General features: G+C 38.3%; 1 protein-coding gene across 3 annotated transcripts in view; it reads left to right on the top strand.

Annotated features, from left to right (window-relative positions):
• Window positions 1–22,487, top strand: part of dph6 (diphthamine biosynthesis 6) — a 197,351-nt gene that overhangs the window by 98,250 nt on the left and 76,614 nt on the right. For all 3 annotated transcript variants that reach the window (XR_009825261.1, XR_009825262.1, XM_062041427.1), the window contains exons 11-12: window positions 3,768–3,897; window positions 3,972–4,146. Coding sequence is in view for 1 of the 3 variants with exons in the window: in XM_062041427.1 (XP_061897411.1) it covers window positions 3,768–3,897; window positions 3,972–4,146 (305 nt within the window). In the remaining 2 variants the exon portion in view is untranslated. The remainder of the gene's footprint in view (window positions 1–3,767; window positions 3,898–3,971; window positions 4,147–22,487) is intronic.

Here is a 22,487-nt window from a genome sequence, read left to right as displayed (position 1 = left end):
TTATAACCCTAACCCTCTAACCCTGGCCCCAACCTTCTAACCCTAACCCTGATTGATTGAAACTTTTATTAGTAGATTGCACAGTACAGTACATATTCCGTACAATTGACCACTAAATGGTAACACCCGAAATGTTTTTCAACTTGTTTAAGTCGGGGTCCACATAAATCAATTCATGGTAAACCAAACCTAACCAAATAACTCTAAATTAAGTCTTTGTTACTTAGAATATGTTCCCCTAGTGTCCAAAAAAACTCTAAATTAAGTCTTTGTTACTTAGAATATGTTCCCCATACTAAAGTGTTACCAAAAACATTTGTCTTGAATTTGAAAAAAAAAACATTTTATTTTTCACTAAAGAAGGGCATATGAAACTGGTGGGGTTCGGTACCTCCAACAAAGTTAAGAACCACTGGTCTAGTCTCTTACGTGAATGAGCTAAATAACATTATTTGATATTTTACTGTAATGTGTTAATAATTTCACACATAAGTCGCTCCTGAGTATAAGTCGCACCCCTGGCCAAACTATGACAAAAACTGCGACTTGTAGTCCGAAAAATATGGTACATTTACAATGCACACAGGTGTACAAACTATTGTCATTAGTGGCAATGATTGGAGCTACATCTGCAGGTGTAGAGAGGAGCTTCTCCTGTTTAAAGTGACTCCAGTCTTACACCCGCAACGCCATGGGCCAAGGCCGTTCAAGCAGCCTAGCTCTGCTGGCCATTGAGAGGACAATTGTCAAATCCCTGGAAAAGACGCCTTCTTGATACGACAGGGTCACAGATCACTTTCTTAAAAAGGAACGGAGGGTAGAATTTATGTATAAATAAACCAACACATTTTATGATGTAGGCTGGAATTGAGCTTCCCCTCCTTCAGAGACCAGCATTCGACACTGTTTTGGGTGTAACACAAACGCCCCAAAAACAGACTCCCCTCTGTCCTATTCTCCTTTTCTTCTCTTTGTTAGCATGCATGATGTGCAATAGAGACTCAAAGCCTGCATTCTTGTCCCATGTTTAAAAGTGCAGGCAAAGACCTTGTGTCAGCGTGACGTCTGCAATCAGAGCGGAATACCAAACAGCAAACTTCATCCCCAAAACAAGGAGGACGCCTTCAAAATACGTCTAAATCCCAGACACTTTTTGAATGTCCACACGTCGGGCGATGGTCTTATCATTTTTTGCCCTGCAGAAGTTTTAAAGTGAACGCTTTTTACAGTCTATCTGTAGTTTTACCCTCCTCCTCCTCCTCTCTGCCCGCATTCCCTTTTTTTTGATGGAGAAAGATGAAAAGCATATTTAATGTTTATCGCGGTGCTCGGCTGAACCGCCTTCACAGCGCCGAGACAATATTAAACAAGTTAATATTTAATGAAACGGCCTCTTTTGTATGAGGATGAAGTAGTCTGAGACGGTGGTGTTGGCAAAGGCAAAACAAACTTGAAGCTCTTTCAAATCATTGCAAGTAGAGAAAGGAGACTAGGCTTTGAGCGTTTTTCTTTTTTTTTTTTTTTGTGCCGACATGAGGCGTACGCTCGCACTTTTTCTGGGAGGGACAAACACCATTACCATGGTGCCGCCGCTTGGCTTTTGTTACAAAAAACATCAACAAGGCTTTCTTCTTTATGCTGCTCAAACGCACAGGTTTGCTTTATTGCTAAAACAGCCCCAAGGACATGCACCCTCCCTGAAAAAACACCAAAGTCAAGTTGAAGCATGTACAATTATACTATATAACAGTGTTTCTTAACCATAGGGACGTGGCCCATTGTTGGGGCGTACGCGCCTCCTAGAGGGCCAACAAAAGCATCAGTTGCTCAGCTCTGGTTCATATGGGCCACTGCAGGTCTCAGTTGTAATACACTTTTTCACCATTGTGGCAGTAGTGACAATATCAAACAAGCAAAGAAGTCTGGAGCTTTTATGTCATAGAGACGTTTCTTAAAGGCCTACTGAAATGAATTTTTTTTATTTAAACGGGGATAGCAGATCCATTCTATGTGTCATACTTGATAATTTCGCGATATTGCCATATTTTTGCTGAAAGGATTTAGGAGAGAACATCGACGATAAAGTTCGCAACTTTTGGTCGCTAATAAAAAAAACCTTGCCTGTACCGGAAGTAGCATGACGGCACAGGCTGAAAGGCTCCTCACATTTCCCCATTGTTTACACCAGCAGCGAGAGCGATTCGGACCAAGAAAGCGACGATTACCCCATTAATTTGAGCCAGGATGAAAGATTTGTGGATGAGGAACGTGAGAGTGAAGGACTAGAGTGCAGTGCAGGACGCATCTTTTTTCGCTCTGACCGTAACTTAGGTACAAGCTGGCTCATTGGATTCCACACTCTCTCCTTTTTCTATTGTGGATCACGGATTTGTATTTTAAACCACCTCGGATACTATATCCTCTTGAACATGAGAGTCGAGAACGCGAAATGGACATTCACAGTGACTTTTATCTCCACGACAATACATCGGCGAAGCACTTTAGCTACGGAGCTAACGTGATAGCATCGGGCTCAACTGCAGATAGAAACAAAATAAATAAACCCCTGACTGGAAGGATAGACAGAAAATCAACAATACTATTAAACCATGGACCTGTAAATACACGGTTAATGCTTTCCAGCCTGGCGAAGCTTAACAATGCTGTTGCTAATGACGCCATTGAAGCTAACTTAGCAACGGGACCTCACAGAGCTATGCTAAAAACATTAGCTATCCACCTACGCCAGCCAGCCCTCATCTGCTCATCAACACCCGTGCTCACCTGCGTTCCAGCGATCGACGGAGCGACGAAGGACTTCACCCGATCATCCGTGCGGTCGGCGGCTAGCGTCGGATAGCGCGTCTGCTATCCAACTCAAAGTCCTCCTGGTTGTGTTGCTGTAGCCAGACGCTAATACACCGATCCCACCTACAACTTTCTTCTTTGCAGTCTTCATTGTTCATTAAACAAATTGCAAAAGATTCACCAACACAGATGTCCAGGATACTGTGGAATTTTGCGATGAAAACAGAGCTTTTTGTATTGGATTCAATGGTGTCCGAATACTTCCGTTTCAACGATTGACGTCACGCGCATACGTCATCATACATAGACGTTTTCAACCGGAAGTTTAGCGGGAAATTTAAAATTGCACTTTATAAGTTAACCCGGCCGTATTGGCATGTGTTACAATGTTAACATTTCATCATTGATATATAAACTATCAGACTGCGTGGTCGGTAGTAGTGGGTTTCAGTAGGCCTTTAATGCACCGTGTGTAATTAAAATGAGCAAAATGCGTAAATATTACATTTTATTATAAATGTGCCTGACACCGCATTACATGTATACTTACAGTGTGTGTATAAAACGATGATGGAGGTGTTTGGATGTTTTTTTAAGGGCTTTATAGGCAGAATGGAGCGACTGTGAAATGTGTTGTTGTACTGTGCAGGTTTGACATAAATACTTCAATTCAATTCACTTTCATAGGCTCCATTGTAAGCAGACATTTGATCGCATTTATTTACTATTTAGAAGGCATAAAAAAAATATGTTCTTGTCTTACATAAGAATTGTGAATGATAGGCAAAATTCCAAAAATCCCCCATTAACTTAAAATTAATCTAACTACGAGTAATAATAAAATATACAAAAAAATGTTTCCTATAACTAATTTCATCATTTTTCCCTTAGCCTCAAACGCTGATTGAGATTGTTGAGGTTTTGTTAAAATTTTCCACTTCTGTTTTTTGATTTTCCAGGTGAGTTGGGCAACAGAAACTGGGGCATGAAGGACATTGTCCTTGTTCACCTGTATGTGAGCAACATGGAGGACTTCGGTCCACTCAACGAGGTGTATAAGAAACACTTCGGCACAAACCCTCCTGCCCGGTAAAACTGCATGAACACCGTAACAAAAGAAACACTTAGGAGCTGTTTTCTAAGATTCCATTATTTGATCCAAGGGTGTGTGTCCAAGCCCCGCTACCTGCTGGCCAGCTGCTGCAGATGGACTGTCTCCTCCATGACTGGAGCAAGCCCCCGGCGGAAGACAGCTTTCATCAGAGAGAGGCGTTGCACGTACAGAGTCTTTCTCACTGGGCACCCGCCAACATCGGGCCCTACAGTCAAGCCCTCAGGGTAAGGTGCTGCATACAATCTTTTGTTTTATGGACACTCATTGTAGTCAATAGCTTATTAAATAAAATATATGATAAAAATAACTACCAAAGCACTTGGAGAGCGCAAACCTCCGCAAGGGCCTATCTCAAAATCGTAAAAAAAAGTCCTGATTCCGGACTATGATCAGTATCACCCGCAAGATCTAATCACTCGTTCCTTATCCCATTTCCTGAAAGTTTAATCATAATTTGCTGAAAACGTTTTGAGACATTTGTAGCAGAGTGAAAGAAACTCAGTGAAAGCCTCTTGTCAGACAGCCATCGTCTTTGTCTTTGCGGGTGGAGGTGTGACGGCATGCATACACACACACGCACACACACACGCACACAACTTAAGGCGCACCGGGTTATAAGGCCCACCACTGATCACAGTGTTTCCCATAAACTGCCAAGATACCTGTGGCGGTGGGGGCGTGGATATGGGCGTGGTCACTATGACATCATCAAGTAATTTGCATAATTTACTACAATAATATGATTTTCTCTAAAAAGGCTCAAAAATGTATACTTACTAATTAATAATAACAGTTTTGTTTTAAACGTCCATCCATCCATCCATCCATCCATCCATTTTACAATATAATTACAACACTTTATGTACATATTTATATACAGATTTGAACAATAAGTTATTCACTGAAATATATTTATTAATTGTGGTTCTTACAAAAAATATATCTTATAAAATATAAAAGCTAAAATGTCTCTTAAAGCTCTGCCCCTTTAATTAGTGCATACTAAATAATTTAACTTTAGCCTACTACTACAACCATATTATTTACCAGCAACATAAAGTGAAACAGAGGCAGAGGTGTCCTGCCACAGTCAGTAACAAATAAACAGAAAACAGTAGTGGTCAAATACAAATAAGGCAACAAGAGAAGTATCCTACACTTCTCTTTTGTAAAGTAAATCTGAACAGCCTATATGGGCATCTACATCAACTATATGATTTGCCTGAGAAGCTGGACAGGACATAAGAAAAAAAAAAAATATATATATATATATATATATATATATATATTTTTTTAAATTTGTGGCGGACGTAATTATTTCGTGGCGGGCCGCCACAAATAAATGAATGTGTGGGAAACACTGGATCAATAGCAAGTGACATATTTTGCACCACTTTGTAATTTTTTTATTTTTGTTTCGCCACATATATACAGCAACTCCTTCTCCACACAATAATGTAGTTCAGTTTGTATCCTTCCAATTTAAAGTGTGTTCCTTTTCAGCGTCAAACTATGTTTCATGAGATAGCAATCACTTTAAAGGGTTCTTTTAATTGTTCAAAAAAAATAAAAAAATTCATGCTGTTGTAATTTGCATACAAGCTTCTGCTGTTGAAGTATACAATTGACAATTTATTGAATGCTTTAATGTTGTAATTATTATGATTCTCTATATAATATAATCATTCTTGATGTGAAAAAAACCCCCATCATTCTCCATTTTTACACCTTTATGATTCACATTGCAAATGGTTTTCAGTTTAATGTATTTTTGATCCATTTATAAATGTATATAATCAGTGTGAAATACTAATTTAAAACTAACAAAGAACGCACTCGACTCATGCTACTCTCTGGTTGAACTTTTGTGGGTAGACTGTGCTGGTACAGTATTCCAATTTTGCTCTCTTCAATCCCTGGGAGGATTTGTCACCAACCGGTCATATATAAAATAAGATACTTGGCCTTTTTTTGCAGAGCTTCTTTCATTTTAGGTAACGACTATTTTAGTTTTTGCCTCGCGGTCTCAGAGAAGTCTTCTTGAATGTATTTTCCTGGAGCCGTGTTTTTCAGTGCTTTTCTTTTTTTCCATACCAGCTCTCTGTCTTTGTATTTTGAAAACTTTACTGTCATTTTGAGCGACCTCAATCTTCTCTATTGTCAATTTTTCCAGCATAGTGAGCTCTTTCTATGTTAATGTTTTTTGCATCAAGATGTAACTTATTTCATATGATTTTTTAAATTTTAAATGTAAATACAGCTCATCATCTATGATTTTAGCTCCATACTTCTTCTGTTTGTTTGAGATTGTCATTACTGCCACAAGTGGTGGAAAATTGTATTACAATGGAGTGGGGTTGTACGGTATACCGGTATTAGTATAGTACCGCGATACTAATGAATCGTTTTCGGTACTATACCGCCTCTGAAATGTACCGTAAACTGTAAAATGTAAACAAACGCCCAAACATCCACTGTAATGATACCAAGTACAGTAGCGTATCTAGTCGATACTACTATTATTATGTCGATATTTTTTGACATCACAACATCTTCTTTCGTTTTTCTTTAATTTTTATATTATGTTTATAAACTCAGTAAATATGTCCCTGAACACATGAGGACTTTGAATATGACCAATGTATGTTTAAAAGTCGCTTCCTCGCGGTTCCACTGATACATACGTCAGAGTAGCCAGGCGTGCAGAGTTGAACAAAGGTTTAATGTTTTTTTTAACAAGCTCATCAGATAATCGTTCTCTCCAGGACTTTTCAGTCTCTCTAAAATCCTCCTCCTCTCCTGTTCCCGGCCGCTACTGTTAAAGACAACAGGTGATTAGATAACTCGTACCACCTGGGGAATCTAATCACCTGTTCAGCTGTGTCTCGCAGCCGGCACTGACACGCCCCTGTCTGTCGGTGCGCAGTCCTCAGCACCATGGACAGGGGCGGCGATCTCCGCTCCTGCAGGCCGCTGGCCACGCCTCCCTCCACAGTATGATCCTGTAACTACTTGGTATCGGATTAATACCCAGATTCATGGTATCATCCAAAACTAATGTAAAGTATCCCAACAGAAGAATAAGTGATAATTACATTTGAACAAAAGTGTAGATAGAACATGTTAAGAGAGAAAGTAAGCAGATATTTACAGTAAATGACCAAGTAGATTAATAATTCATTTTCTACCACTTGTCCTTAATAATTTTGACAAAATTATAGAATAAGAAATGACATAATATGTTACTGCATATGCAGCAGCTAAATTAGGAGCCTTTGTTTGTTTACTTACTGATAAAAGACAAGTTGTCTTGTATGTTCACTATTTTATTTAAGGACAAACTTGCAATAAGAAACATATGTTTCATGTACCCTAAGATTTTTTTGTTAAAATAAAGCCAATAAAAAAATTTGTGGTCCCCTTTATTTAGAAAAGTACCGAAAAGTATCGCAATAATGTTGGTACCGGTAGCAAAATATTGGTATCGGGAGAACACTACAATAGAGTAACGCTGCGGCTCATACCTACCACATCTTAGAAGCAAATATTTTTTGGCGGCCCTACAATGACCGAAACCCTGAGCTAAGGTATGCTATATCTGAGGATTTGTTCCATGTAGTTATTTAAAGTGTGTCACGACGGGAGCTGCTGCGTGCATGTCAGCAGGAAAAAACTACTTTTCCACATCCTTGTTTTTTTGTTTACCAAACTTTCACAAGAAAGCGTGGCAGCGAACGATTTACAACTCTCGGTTTACAACTTTGTGTGACCCAGCAGAAACTGTGTACATAATTACCACTTCTGTGTTATCGTTGGCAAAAGAGTGTACGATTAAAATGGTTGAATAATGATGGGATACACAGGATCTTTCCCATGACGCGTAGAGGTTTTTATGCATTGCTTCTGTCGCTGTTTATGCGTGCAGCAGCGTATGATTGTGGTTTTGTCCGATGCTTGTCGGAAGTCGGCGTTCTTTTTGGCCACTCGTTTGCCGCCATGAACCCAGAAAGAATGTTGCATGGAAAGCCATACGGGAGGAAGTGGCAGTGTGGTGGTTGAACGCTCGGCTTGGCGATTTTTGTTTACCCAACGTGCATTATACGGGATTACGCTTGTCAAAGTACTGTCAACAGGGATAGTGCACATCTCCTCCACACTGTCCTTGATCCTGCTGCCAAATCAGTGACTGAGTGAGAGCATGTGCGGATTAGCCATTCATTTAAGACGCTCTGAAGGCGCGTATAGGCTGTGACTCACCGCAGCTCGCGGACTTTTGCGCACTTTGGATTCCTTGGGGCTAACCTGCGGAGTTGACGTTGTGTTGGATTTGCATGATGGAGTTATCTTGATGGGCTGTTTAGTTGAGGGGCAACAGATATATATATATATATATATATATATATATATATATATATATATATATATATATATATATATATATATATATATATATATATATATATATATATATATATATATATATATATATATATATATATATATTTATTTTTTTGGCCTGCACAAAAATCTGCAAACTTTTGAAAACAGGTCAACGATTTTGTGTAGACACTGAAAATCATTGATAAAGTATTTTTTAATAGGTTCTGTTGTGTAAAACAAACTTTTCTTACTTATTGGTACCTGTTTTTGTTTATTTGGTATCTGCACAAGTCCTGAAGATTTGAACTCAAGCCGTGGAGGTATTGTGGAAATATTTATAAAATAATCTTGACTTTCGTCATACTTCTGCCGAACGAGCCATTTGGAATTAACAAAACCTGTGACGTTTTTCGTACCAATGACATCACCGGATTATCCGTATATGGTACAGGTGTCAAACATAAGGCCCACCACATATGGCCAATGAAAGCCTTGAAATACCGTTAATTCCATACTATAAGCCTGGAAAATTCCAGTGAGTAAGACTTTTTTTCCTAAACTTTAAACCATGCGGCTTATACAAAACAGAGAAGCTAATTTATGGATTTTTCTTTGCTAACGGCAATAATAAAAATAGTTTTATAAAAACGGCAATAATAAAAATAGTTTTATAAAAACTTTAAACCCCTGCGGCTTATACAAAACAGAGAGGCTAATTTATGGATTTTTCTTTGCTAACGGCAATAATAAAAATTGTTTTATAAAAAAATTTTTAAAAAACGAGCAAAAACACTTAGAGGGTGTTTTATCGTTTGTAATATGGTGCCATCTTTTGGACAAATTAGCTCACTCCATCGCTGTTTTTTTTTCCCCCAATCGGCATGCTGTTCAGTCTTCGAGCCGTCCATAGCGTTTCTAATCGTATGAATTCTTCACTCGTCATTTCAAGCAACATTTGTGTGTTTTACAATATAACTAAAAATGTTTATACTTACTAAACCGTCCCATGTATGCTGTCTGTAGGAGTGTTTTCATGCATATTTGTACGTGCTATCGTAATGTAATGAGGCAAGCGTCAAAAGCATTAGCTAATATCTTAGCACGTTTTACGAGTGTCTGTGTTAGTATTATTAACTTGTATTGTTTCATTTTGACAAATTCCTCAGTTAATTCACCAAAACGTCACCCTGGAGTTATTGAGTCTGTTTAGCTGATTGGACTTCCGCAGCTAGTGGTTCCATGACGATGACTTCTGTTTTGTTTGATCAGCCGTTTTACTGCTGTGTCATCCGGTGCGCTCTAAAGCCTCTAAAATACGGTAGTGTGCATCAGTAAAGTACTTAATCCTTTTTTTACAAAATATATTTGTTTCCTTTCAATTTTGACAGAAAAAAAATACATATATTGCATGCAATTGCATACCTTTTAAACTTTGATTTCATCTAATAATGCATAATATTATTTTTTGATTATTTAATAATAACACAAAAAAAATTCAAACTTTTTTGTTAGTTCAAATAAAAATAATTATAATAAATATAAACTTGACTATGATTTCAAAGCAAGTTATTCATAACGCTTTACACTGTACTCTACAATGGACGATGGATGTTTACGGTAAAAAAGTGTCATCTTAGTTGTCAAAGTTTTACCTTAAAAAACCATAATACCATTTTCTATTTGCATTAATTTGCTGAAAAAAACCCTGTACATTTTAGGGTAAAATTGTAACGACTGAGCTGACTCTTTTTTTTTTTACTGCTAAAGCAATTTTTTTTAACAGTGTATGTATAAAATGTATAATGATCAAATGCATAAGCAACTAAATAATAAGGTGAATCCCTATACATGTAGATTCATAAATTATTCACGGCCCTTTAAGGGAAGCCTTAACAGTAGGGATGTCCGATAATGTCTTTTTGCCAATATCCGATATTCCGATATTGTCCAACTCTTTAATTACCGATACTGATATCAACCGATACCGATATCAACCGATACCGATATATACAGTCGTGGAATTAACACATTATTATGCCTAATTTGGACAACCAGGTATGGTGAAGATAAGGTCCTTTTTTTTAAAATTCATAAAATAAAATAAGATAAATAAATTAAAAACATTTTCTTGAATAAAAAAGAAAGTAAAACAATATAAAAACAGTTACATAGAAACTAGTAATTAATGAAAATGAGTAAAATTAACTGTTAAAGGTTAGTACTATTAGTGGACCAGCAGCAGGCACAATCATGTGTGCTTACGGACTGTATCCCTTGCAGACTGTGTTGATATATATTGATGTATAATGTAGGAACCAGAATATAAATAACAGAAAGAAACAACCCTTTTGTGTGAATGAGTGGGAATAAGTGTAAATAGGGGAGGGAGGTTTTTTGAGTTGGTGCACTAATTGTAAGTGTATCTTGTGTTTTTTATGTTGATTTAATTTAAAAAAATACCAACAAAAAACGATACCGATAATTTCCGATATTACATTTTAAATATATTATCGGACATCTCTACTTAACAGCGATGTCCTCTCAGTAAAAAAGGGTTTGACACCCTTAACACATGTTAGAAATTTACCCAAAGTGCTTTGCGCGAGTTCGCCATTGTAGTCCAAAGCTGCTGTCAACAAGTTTCTTTTTTTTTTTTTTTTGCTGTCCTCTGTGGGGCAGACGGGCTCGTACATGCACATGCATCCTGTGCTGTTTGTTGACTTTCTGGTGTCTTTACCCTGATGAGCATATTGCAGTGAGGGCAGGCGCTAACATGTTGATTAGCTTGACAGGTGACGGATGCTGGACCTTCAGACTCAGCCCATCTCGGTCATCTACCCGTCCGCCTTGTCACATCCTCAGCTTCGGCTCTCGGGGAGCTGACAGAATGTCGACCTGGCCCGCAAATTCTGACAGATTTGATTTAAAGAATTAGTTAACCTTTATCATGTCAAAGCAGGGGGACGGACCCCCCTTTGTGCGTTGTATGCTAAACCCGAGGCTATGTTTTCTATTTCTTCTAGGCCTGCACTTGATTTACATGCAACATAATCATTTCTAAACGTGTTTGCATCAAAGTTCATGCCATTAATTGTTCCGTTGTTTATCAGAGACCTCATTTGCATAATCTAATTAAGATTCTTTACTGCCGTATTGCATCAATCAATTAACTGATGAACCGAAGATGCTCTCAGACGTCGCTATCAAACATTTCATTTAAACCTAAAGGAGAGAATTAGCTGCAAGACCTAAAAGTCATGGTCATGGTTTATTTGTTTGGCCATTTCTAAAAGTTACCTTAAAGAGCATCCTATGATGACAACTGTGTAATTTAAAATGTTCAAAAAGGAGTAGGACTAATTTAGGCTTATTTATTCCTACACGTTTTAATGTCTCAGCAATTACTGATAGTTTGTTGAGCAGAAACGACAATTGAGAGTGTATATAACGATATATGGTATCAGACTGATATCGGTCTGATATCAGCAAAAATATCAGCTTACATGTAAAACGTCCAGCATAAACGCTCCGTTACATTCAGTCATCCAAAATTAGGTTCTTAGAATTTAATGAGGATGTAAAGCTCATTTTATTACCTATTCTGTGTTATATGTTTTATGTTGCACGATTGCACCAAGAAATATTCCTAGTTTGTGAACCCGCTCTCAAACAATGGCTATAAAAACTATTCTGATTCTGAAGTGGAACAAAAATAAGACCGCTGACAGGAAATAAACACCAACTAAGGAAACATAACCAGACATGAACTGACAGATCGTCACATATAAGTTACTATGAGCTACCAGCTACACAACAGCTAAGCATACAATAGCACTCAAACTGGACATAGGTAATAAGTCTCCTCAATTGAACAATATTGCAGTCTAAATCACCACATTTGTCAATATAAACAAGTATCAAATAATTATAGTTACGTGTTACTTACACATACAATGTCTCCAAGGTAGAAACGTATAAGAAAGTATCCAGTAACAAAAGTGTCCGCATCATTTGACGTACCGCACTATGAGCTTGACTTAAGGAATTCTTGTGGCCAGTAAGTGTCTCCAAAATAACAATTACCACTCCACTTTAACCTAAAGACAACATAAGTCCATTCCAGGTGGTTAGTAATAAATAGGTTAGTGTTTTTTATACCTAATATTGTTCTCTGTTTGAGACCTTTCACTTGATCAAACCTTTCATAACATTCCACCCTACAAAATAATAAAAGTATGCTTGATTTGTGCTGATATATCGAATCAATATTGGTATTGCCAATACACAAGGCTCCAATATGGGTACCATCAGAAGTGACATGGTCGGGACACCCAATTAAAAAATAAATAAGTATATATATATATATATATATATATATATATATATATATATATATATATATATATATATATATATATATATATATATATATATATATATATATATATATATATATATATATATATATATATATCAGTGATGTGCAGTCAGTGGAGGCAGGTGAGGCGGGGCCTCACGTGCCATGGAAAGAAAAAAAATTTAAAAAGAAAAAAAAAATATTACCGTAATTTCCGGACTATAAGCCGCTACTTTTTCCCCTCGTTCTGGTCCCTGCGGCTTATACAAGGGTGCGGCTTATATACGGCCTGTTCTTCTCCGACACCGACGAAGAGGATTTCGGTGGTTTTAGTACGCAGGAGGAAGACGATGACACAATGATTAAAGACTGACTTTTCATATACCGGTAGGCTGGTTATTTTGATAACGTACATGCGAGCGCTTTGTATTACTTTGCACCGTTGTATTATTTGTACTCTGCACGAATGCTGTTCGCCATGTCAAAGATGTGAACGTTTGATTGAATGATTGAAAGATTTATAGTTAATAAATGGGACGCTTTGCGTTCCCAAACAGTCGTCTCTGTCCCGACAATCCCCTCCGTGGTAGCAGGAACCCCTACATACTACGCTAATTACACATCAAAACCCTGCGGCTTATAGTCGGGTGCGGCTTATATATGGAGCAATCTGTATTTTCCCCTAAATTTAGCTGGTGCGGCTTATAGTCAGGTGCGGCTTATAGTCCGGAAATTACGGTAAATTGTTATATGTATCCAGTGATTATACTATAAAGTTATTTTCCATTTAACTTCACCAGTTTTAGATTATTTTTATTCACATTTCACATTTGCCGTTCAAATACTGAGAAGAGACTTCCTGTGATCAACAGCTGCGTCACTGCGTTGTGCCTCAACATGGATTGCGCAATGACTCGGCTAACTGCTGGCCTGCTGTGCAGTGAGACCGTATTGCTATATGAATTATATTATACATTTCCATAGTTTAGTTAGCTGAGGTATATAATGTACAGTGTATTTTGTCAACAACTGTATGTGTGTAACGTATTTCTTGTGCTGAGCAATCATAAAACGGCTGTGAAGACGCACTGGCTGAGGCTCGCAGTAATCCCGCCTCCTGGTGGTAGAGAATGCACCCCCGCCATAGAATGCACCCCCTGACGGGAGTGTTATATCAACTAAAGCCCACACTTAAACTTTCCACGTGCAAGATTGAATCTATTTAAAAAGTTATTTAATAAGAAGCCAAAAAGTGCAAAAACAATAATGTTTTGGCTTTGGAAAACCCTTGGAAAAATGGCAGTTTAAATTCCCAGGATGGTGGAATGTGTTGAAGGTAGAATGGTTTGAATCGGTTGAAAAATGTGGAAATGGTGAATGTTTAAAAAAATGGCCAATTCATTTTGAATGGGAAAAAGGATGGATGGATGGATGGATGGATGGATGGATGGATAGATGCTTTATTATTGTCTATTCTTTAACATGTACAAGACACATAAGAACTGAAATTACATTTTCAGCACAGTCCCACTAAGAGCAGACATACGTTACGGGGATACAAGACGGGACCGCCAACGGATCAGCCACTTACGGCGCTCTTTAAAAAAGGTGGGAAAAAGGTGATATTGGGAAAGGGGGGAAGAGTAAGTTTAGACAAGACAAGACAAAGAGAGCAAGCAAGGAGAAGACGGGAGGAGAGAGGCAAGACAGAAAAAATAATAATAATTCCGGAAAACCTGGAATTTTTGGAAATCTGGGAAATTGGGGAATCTGTCAAGGGAAAGCCCGCAATTCTCGAATAGGCTGAACAGTTTGAAGTTGGAACTGTTTGAATCGGGTAAAAAATGTGGAAGGTAGAGAGCGCCAAATTCTGCAGAAGAATAATAATAATAATAAATAGATGAATTTTGGTGTAGAAAACCAAAGCATTCAAACAATAATAAGATGAAAAATGAATGACACATGAATGAAATTTTAAACAATTTGACGGTATTACCAAAGACACTTAGATTTATGAATGGCCAATTGTTTAATAGGTTTTCAGCACCGAAGGCTTGGAATAACCTACAATCGAATATTCAGCTTCAAACCCTTGTTACATTAAAGGCCTACTGAAATGAATTTTTTTTATTTAAACGGGGATAGCAGATCCATTCTATGTGTCATACTTGATAATTTCGCGATATTGCCATATTTTTGCTGAAAGGATTTAGTAGAGAACATCGACGATAAAGTTCGCAACTTTTGGTCCCTGATAAAAAAGCCTTGCCTGTACCGGAAGTAGCGTGACGTCACAGGTTGTGGAGCTCCTCACATCTGCACATTGTTTACAATCATGGCCACCAGCAGCGAGAGCGATTCGGACCGAGAAAGCGACGATTTCCCCCTTAATTTGAGCGAGGATGAAAGATTTGTGGATGAGGAAAGTGAGAGTGAAGGACTAGAGGGCATGCCACAAATTAATCCCGCATAACAACTAGAGGGCAGTGGAAGCGATTCAGATAGGGAAGATGCTGTGAGAGGCGGGTGGGACCTGATATTCAGCTGGGAATGACTAAAACAGTAAATAAAGACATATATATACTCTATTAGCCACAACACAACCAGGCTTATATTTAATATGCCACAAATGAATCCCGCATAACAAACACCTCCCCCCTCCCGTCCATATAACCCGCCAATACAAATCAAACACCCGCACAACACACTCAATCCCACAGCCCAAAGTACCGTTCACCTCCGCAAAGTTCATACAGCACATATATTTCCCCAAAGTCCCCAAAGTTACGTACGTGACATGCACATAGCGGCACGCACGTACGGGCAAGCGATCAAATGTTTGGAAGCCGCAGCTGCGTACTCACGGTACCGCATATCCAACTCAAAGTCCTCCTGGTAAGAGTCTCTGTTGTCCCAGTTCTCCACAGGCCAATGGTAAAGCTTGACTGTCTCCTTTCGGGAATGTAAACAATGAAACACCGGCTACGTGTTTGTGTTGCTGCAGCCGGCTGCTAATACACCGCTTCCCACCTACAGCTTTCTTCTTTGATGTCTCCATTGTTCATTAAACAAATTGCAAAAGATTCACCAACACAGATGTCCAGAATACTGTGGAATTTTGCGATGAAAACAGACGATTTAATAGCGGGCCACAATGGTGTCCCAAAATGTCCGCTACAATCCGTGACGTCACTCGCAAACGTCATCATACCGAGACGTTTTCAGCAGGATATTTCGCCGAAAATTTAAAATTGCACTTTATTGGCATGTGTCGCAATGTTAAGATTTCATCATTGATATATAAACTATCAGACTGCGTGGTCGTGGGTTTCAGTAGGCCTTTAAAGCTTCTGTGAAAGGACTGCAGTCTACCTTGTCTGTATGCACATGTGTTATGTGAGCAAGTTTTAATGTTGTAAATTTGATGTTTTACGTGTTGTTTACTGTTTTTAATGTAACCATGCTGCTGCCCTCTTGGCCAGGTCTCCCTTGGAAAAGAGATCTTTGATCTCAATGGGATTTCACCTGGTTAAATAAAGGCTAAATAAAATAAAAAAAGTAAAATAAAAAAAATGACATTACATTTGCAAAAATCAAAGTGTAAAGCTGCAGGATCTTTCTCCACATCTGTTAAAATGAACACCGCCTGCTTTGCGACATTCCCCTCAGAGCGCCGTTTACAGCGGCAAACACAAAAGCGCGATCAGGCCTGAATGGAAAGACGATGGCTCTCAATGGTTGTTAAACATCTCGTCTTCCCTGTTAAGGTAAGTGGCTCACCCCTGGGATATTTGCCGGGGAAATTATACTCACTGATCACATTCCGCCAGGCGTGTTCGCAGGGAGAGAGCCGACACCGCGCGGGCCGAACGCTAGCCCACACTCCCCCTCCCCGCCCCCCTTTCCTTTTTCACCGCTCGCCTAATAGTGAGTGACAGTCGACATTGTGGAGGGCTGCCGTGCGCTATAGCCACAATAGGATTTGCATTGCATTTTGAGAATTGTCAAAGTGGACCGGCAGGCATCAGCGGAGGGAAGTGGAGGTGACACAGCCAATTAGCGTCAAAGGGCCAGAGGAGGTGCATGGTAGAACATTTAAATAATCTTACGATGGGAGTTTGAAATGTCTAAAAACAGTGACCTGCACTTTTACTGAACCGCCTGATGAAAAGTTTAAACTTTTGTGGTAGGGTGGGCCTAAAAATACATGCCGTTAAAAGTAGAGATGTCTGATATTATCGGCCGATAAATGCTTTGAAATGTAATATTTTTTTATTATCGGTATTGTTTTTTTTTGTGTTTTTTTTAAATCAACATAAAAAACACAAGATACACTTACAATTAGTGCACCAACCCAAAAAACCTCCTTCCCCCATTTACACTCATTCACACAAAAGGGTTGTTTCTTTCTGTTATTAATATTCTGGTTCCTACATTATACATCAATATATATCAATACAGTCTGCAAGGGATACAGTCCGTAAGCACACATGATTGTGCGTGCTGCTGGTCCACTAATAGTACTAACCTTTAACAGTTAATTTTACTCATTTTCATTAATTACTAGTTTCTATGTAACTGTTTTTATATTGTTTTACTTTCTTTTTTATTTAACAAAATGTTTTTAATGTATTTATCGTATTTCATTTAATTATTTTTTTTAAAAAGGGCCTTATCTTCACCATACATGGTTGTCCAAATTAGGCATAATAATGTGTTAATTCCACAACTGTATATATCGGTATCTGTTGATATCGGTATCGGTAATTAAGAGTTGGACAATATCGGAATATCGGCAAAAAAGCCATTATCGGACATCCCTAGTTAAAAGTCTTTAGGTTTGTCATTTTGCTTCATTTCCACTGACGCGTGTAGTAATCATATCACAACAAATATTTCCCAAATCAATAACTTGTATGGGTCAGTATAAAGAACCCAGTTACATATTGATATGGATACATACACTATATTGCCAAAAGTATTTGGCCACCCATCCAAATGATCAGAATCAGGTGTCCTAATCACTTGGCTTGGTATAAAATCAAGCACTTAGGCATGGAGACTGTTTCTACAAACATTTGTGAAAGAATGGGCCGCTCTCAGTGATTTCCAGCGTGGAACTGTCATAGGATGCCACCTGTGCAACAAATCCAATCGTGAAATTTCCTCGCTACTAAATATTCCAAAGTCAACTTTCGGCTTTATTATAAGAACATGGAAGAGTTTGGGAACAACAGCAACTCAGCCACCAAGTGGTAGGCCACGTAAACTGACAGAGAGGGGTCAGCGGATGCTGAAGCGCATAGTGGAAAGACTTTCTGCACAGTCAGTTGCTACAGAGCTCCGAACTTCATGTGACCTTCCAATTAGCCCACGTACAGTACGCAGAGAGCTTCATGGAATGGGTTTCCATAGCCGTGCAGCTGCATCTAAGTTAAAGTACCAATGATTGTCACACACACACTAGGTGTGGTGAAATGTGTCCTCTGGATTTGACCCATTCCCATTCACAGTTTTCTATTTCCCCTTTACATATACTCTTTACCATAGCGTCGTCCTAACCGTGACATTGAAAAACAACTTCCTTTTCCGTTTTCATTTGTGAGTTCCTTAACACAATAAAAGCATATCCGCTTGCACAACCTTCAAAATAACAGTCATATATTACATAACAAAACAGAAATACATTTACTAAACAGCATTTAACAGTTGTCCCTTACACTTGTTGTGTACGATGTAATGTATGATTGGTATAAAAGACAGATGGGTGAAATACGCCTCAGTGAGTGTGCGGCACATTCACTAACTGCACTGATACTGTGTTGGTGTTTTATAATGGTCATCTGCTGGATTAAAAAAGTTAAATCCAGTTTCAGTTTATTTCCAACATGCGTACAATACAATGTAATTCATCACATATTTCCAGTTGTTTCATTAAAGTTAAAGTTAAAGTACCCATGATTGTCACACACACACTAGTTGTGGCAAAATTATTCTCTGCATTTGACCCATCACCCTTGTTCACCCCCTGGGAGGTGAGGGGAGCAGTGAGCAGCAGCGTTGGCCGCGCCCGGGAATCATTTTTGGTGATTTAACCCCCAATTCCAACCCTTGATGCTGAGTGCCAAGCAGGGAGGTAATGGGTCCCATTTTTATAGTCTTTGGTATGACTTGGCCGGGATTTGAACTCACAACCTACCGATCTTTAACCACTAGGCCACTGAGCAAGGTTACAACTTGTCTGAAAAGGAGTAGGAAGAAGCTGAGCTTATTTAATCCTACCCCGTTTCATACCATAGCAATTTTATCCCAGTTCCTTGTTCTCTGTAACGGAACAGTGAATAAATAAAAAATAAATAATTTATATACCATAGTAAGTAAATAAATATTAAATACATAAATAATCTTTATATCAAAAGAAAAAAAAAGGGTTCAAGATGTTCATCCTAATTATTGTTCTGTGTACTTTGTGAGCACTTGTAGTTTGAACAGTCTCTTAGACTGAATCATATTGTTGCTTTGTTTGATTTCTTTGCTTAATCCATTCCATAATTTAATTCCACATGCTGATATGCTAAAGGTTTTAAGTGTTGTACAAGCATACAGATGTTTTAAAATAGATTTTCCTCTAAGATTATATTTCTCCTCTTTTGTTGAGAAGAATTGTTGTACATTCTTGGGTAGCAGGTTGTAGTTTGCTTTATACATCATTTTAGTTGTTTGCGAATGCACCAAATTGTTCAATTTCAATATTTGTGATTCAATAAATAAAGGGTTTGTATGTTCTCTATATCCAACATTATGTATTATTCTAACTCAGTGGTCCCCAACCACCGGGCCGTGGCCCGGTACCGGTCTGCGGACCGATTAGTACCGGGCCGCACAAGAAATAAAAAAATAAAAATTGTATTTGTATTTTTTAATTTTTTTTATTAAATCAACATAAAAAACACAATTTATACATTATATATCAATATATATCAATACAGTCTGCAGGGATACAGTCCGTAAGCACACCTGATTGTATTTGTTTATGAAATTTTTTTTTTTTTAAATAACGATAATAATAGACGATTAATTGTAAAATGATACACTGCGGTAAGATTTCTGATGGTTCGTATTACCTTTTAACAGGGCTGTCTGCAGCATGTACACAGATGCCTAGAGGGTGACAACTTTATTATAATTAATTTTACACACTACATCCCGCCCTGTTATGGCTTCTAGTACGTAATTACAAACGTACGTAACCCATGCATGCGGATTAACAACATGACTGCAAATTGTTCGTTGCTAGCCCCCCCCCCCCCTTCCCCCACCCACACACCTCAACCCCGCCCACCTCAACCTCCTCATGCTCTCTCAGGGAGAGCATGTCCCAAATTCCAAGCTGCTGTTTTGAGGCATGTTAAAAAAAAACAATGCACTTTGTGACTTCAATAATAAATATGGCAGTGCCATGTTGGCATTTTTTTTCCATAACTTGAGTTGATTTATTTTGGAAAACCTTGTTACATTGTTTAATGCATCCAGCGGGGCATCACAACAAAATTAGGCATAATAATGTGTTAATTCCATGACTGTATATATCGGAATCGGTTGATAACGGAATCGGTAATTAAGAGTTGGACAATATCGGATATCAGCAAAAAAGCCATTATCGGACATCTCTACTTAAAATGATCGAAATACGTAAATATTAAATGTTATTATAAATGTGCCTGTTACTACATTACATATATACTTACATTGTGTATATAAAACCCTAATGGAGGTGTTTGGATGTTTTTTCTAGGTGCTCTATAGGTGGCATTGCACGGCTCCCATACGCTCCATTTTAAGCGGACTTTTGATCGAATTAATTTAATATGTAGAATGCATTTAAAAAATCCATCTGTTGTCATGTCTTTCATAATGATTGTGAACGATAGGCAACATTTTTTTTAAAGTGCAGTTCCCCTTTAAGCATGATACTGATACTGATAAAGCATGTTCCCTGTGGTCGCACGTGCCCGCCTGGTATCGCACCGTAGCCTCCCTTTAGGGGGGTCCGCCCCACTATTTGAGTAGAACTGCCCTAACCCACCGACAGTAATATCCCCTCAATGAAGTGTATTTTTTTTCTTTTCTTTTTTTTTAGTCTGCAAGGGATACAGTCCTTGAGCACAAATGATTGTGTGTGCTGCTGGTCCACTAACATTTTCATTAATTACTATTTTTTATGTAATTGTTTTTATATTGTTTTACTTTCTTTTTTTAATCAAGAAAATGTTTTTTATTTATTTATCTTATTTTATTTTATTTTTAAAAAACGGACCTTATCTTCACCAGACCAGGTTATCAATAAAATTAGATTGTTTAAAGGGTTCTTAAAACCAGGTCCAGTCCAGATTATGTCCAGGTCGGGCATAATAAAGTGTTTATTAAAATCTACATCACAGCTATTTTTTCATGTTATCAGATATAATTCTTCATTTTGGTCCGATAATTATTCATTATTGTTCACCTCTATTATTTTCTTCATATTTCTCATGCTGCTGCAGTTTACTGGAAGTCCTCAGGGCCTCCTCCTTACACTCTTCTGTATTTAACTTAAAATTATAATATTTTCCCACATTTCTTCACATTTCCCAGTAAATAAAGCAACAAACCTAATGACAGATGGTAAACATGTAGAAAGTCGTACAATATGGTGCTAATCCAAATCAGGATTGCGAGGCCTTTGGCAGAGGTTTGCACTCTACTGAGGCCTATTGTCATTTATATTATTTAAAAGTCAGCCAAGTTTATGAAAAATGTCTGCGGGGCTTTTTTTCGAAATAGTAGCAAGTAAAAGAGTGCCGGGAAATGAAACGAGACGAGGTTGGAATGCAATAAGGAAGCCAAAACCACATGGAAGAAATACAGCCGTGGATGTTTTTTGGTATCCCGTTTCAACCACGGGCTTACAAGAACATGCTTGAAAAATGTTTTAATCATGTAGCTTATAGGTGCGACAGTTTGAGCGAAAAATAATTCATTTTGATGGTCTGAACTGAGGTTCCACTGTTGGTTTTCTGACATGGACTTGTTTCTTCAGCATTGTCCACACATTTAAGTCAGGACTTTGGGAAGCCCATTCTAAAACCTTCATTCTTGCCTGATTTAGCCATTTCTTTACCACTTTTGACGTGTGTTTGGGGTCATTGTCCTGTTGGAACACACAACTGCTCCCAAGAGCCAACCTCCGGGCTGATGATTTTAGGTTGTCCTGAAGATTTTGGAGGTAATCCTCCTTTTTCATTGTCCCATTTAAAGCACCAGTTCCATTGGCAGCAAAACAGGCCCAGAGCATAATACTACCACCACCATGCTTGACGGTAGGAATTGGTGTTCCTGGGATTAAAGGCCTCACCTTTTCTCCTCCAAACATATTGCTGGGTATTGTGGCCAAACAGCTCAATGTTTGTTTCATCTGACCACAGAACTTTCCTCCAGAAGGTCTTACCGTATTTCCTTGAATTGCCGCCGGGAATATAGTATGCGCATGCCTAGAATTACTGCCGGGTCAAACTCGTTTCGCAAAATAATTAGCGCATGCTTAGCATTACCGCTGGCTCAGGATTAACGCTTTGTTTCGCAAAATATTATTTTTATTAGCGCATGTCTAGAATTTACGCCGGGTCCAACTCGTTTCGCAAAATAATTAGCATATGCCTAGAATTTCTGCCGGGTCAAACTCGTCACGTCACGAGTGACACTTCACCTGTCATCATTTTCAAAATGGAGGAGGCTGATTTCAACAATTTGAAATCGCATAAAGGGAAGAAGATTAAGAGCTATTCAATA

This window comes from Entelurus aequoreus, linkage group LG03, assembly GCF_033978785.1.
Source record: "Entelurus aequoreus isolate RoL-2023_Sb linkage group LG03, RoL_Eaeq_v1.1, whole genome shotgun sequence".
Classification (NCBI taxonomy): domain Eukaryota; kingdom Metazoa; phylum Chordata; class Actinopteri; order Syngnathiformes; family Syngnathidae; genus Entelurus; species Entelurus aequoreus.
This window is presented reverse-complemented; position numbering and strand designations above follow the sequence as displayed.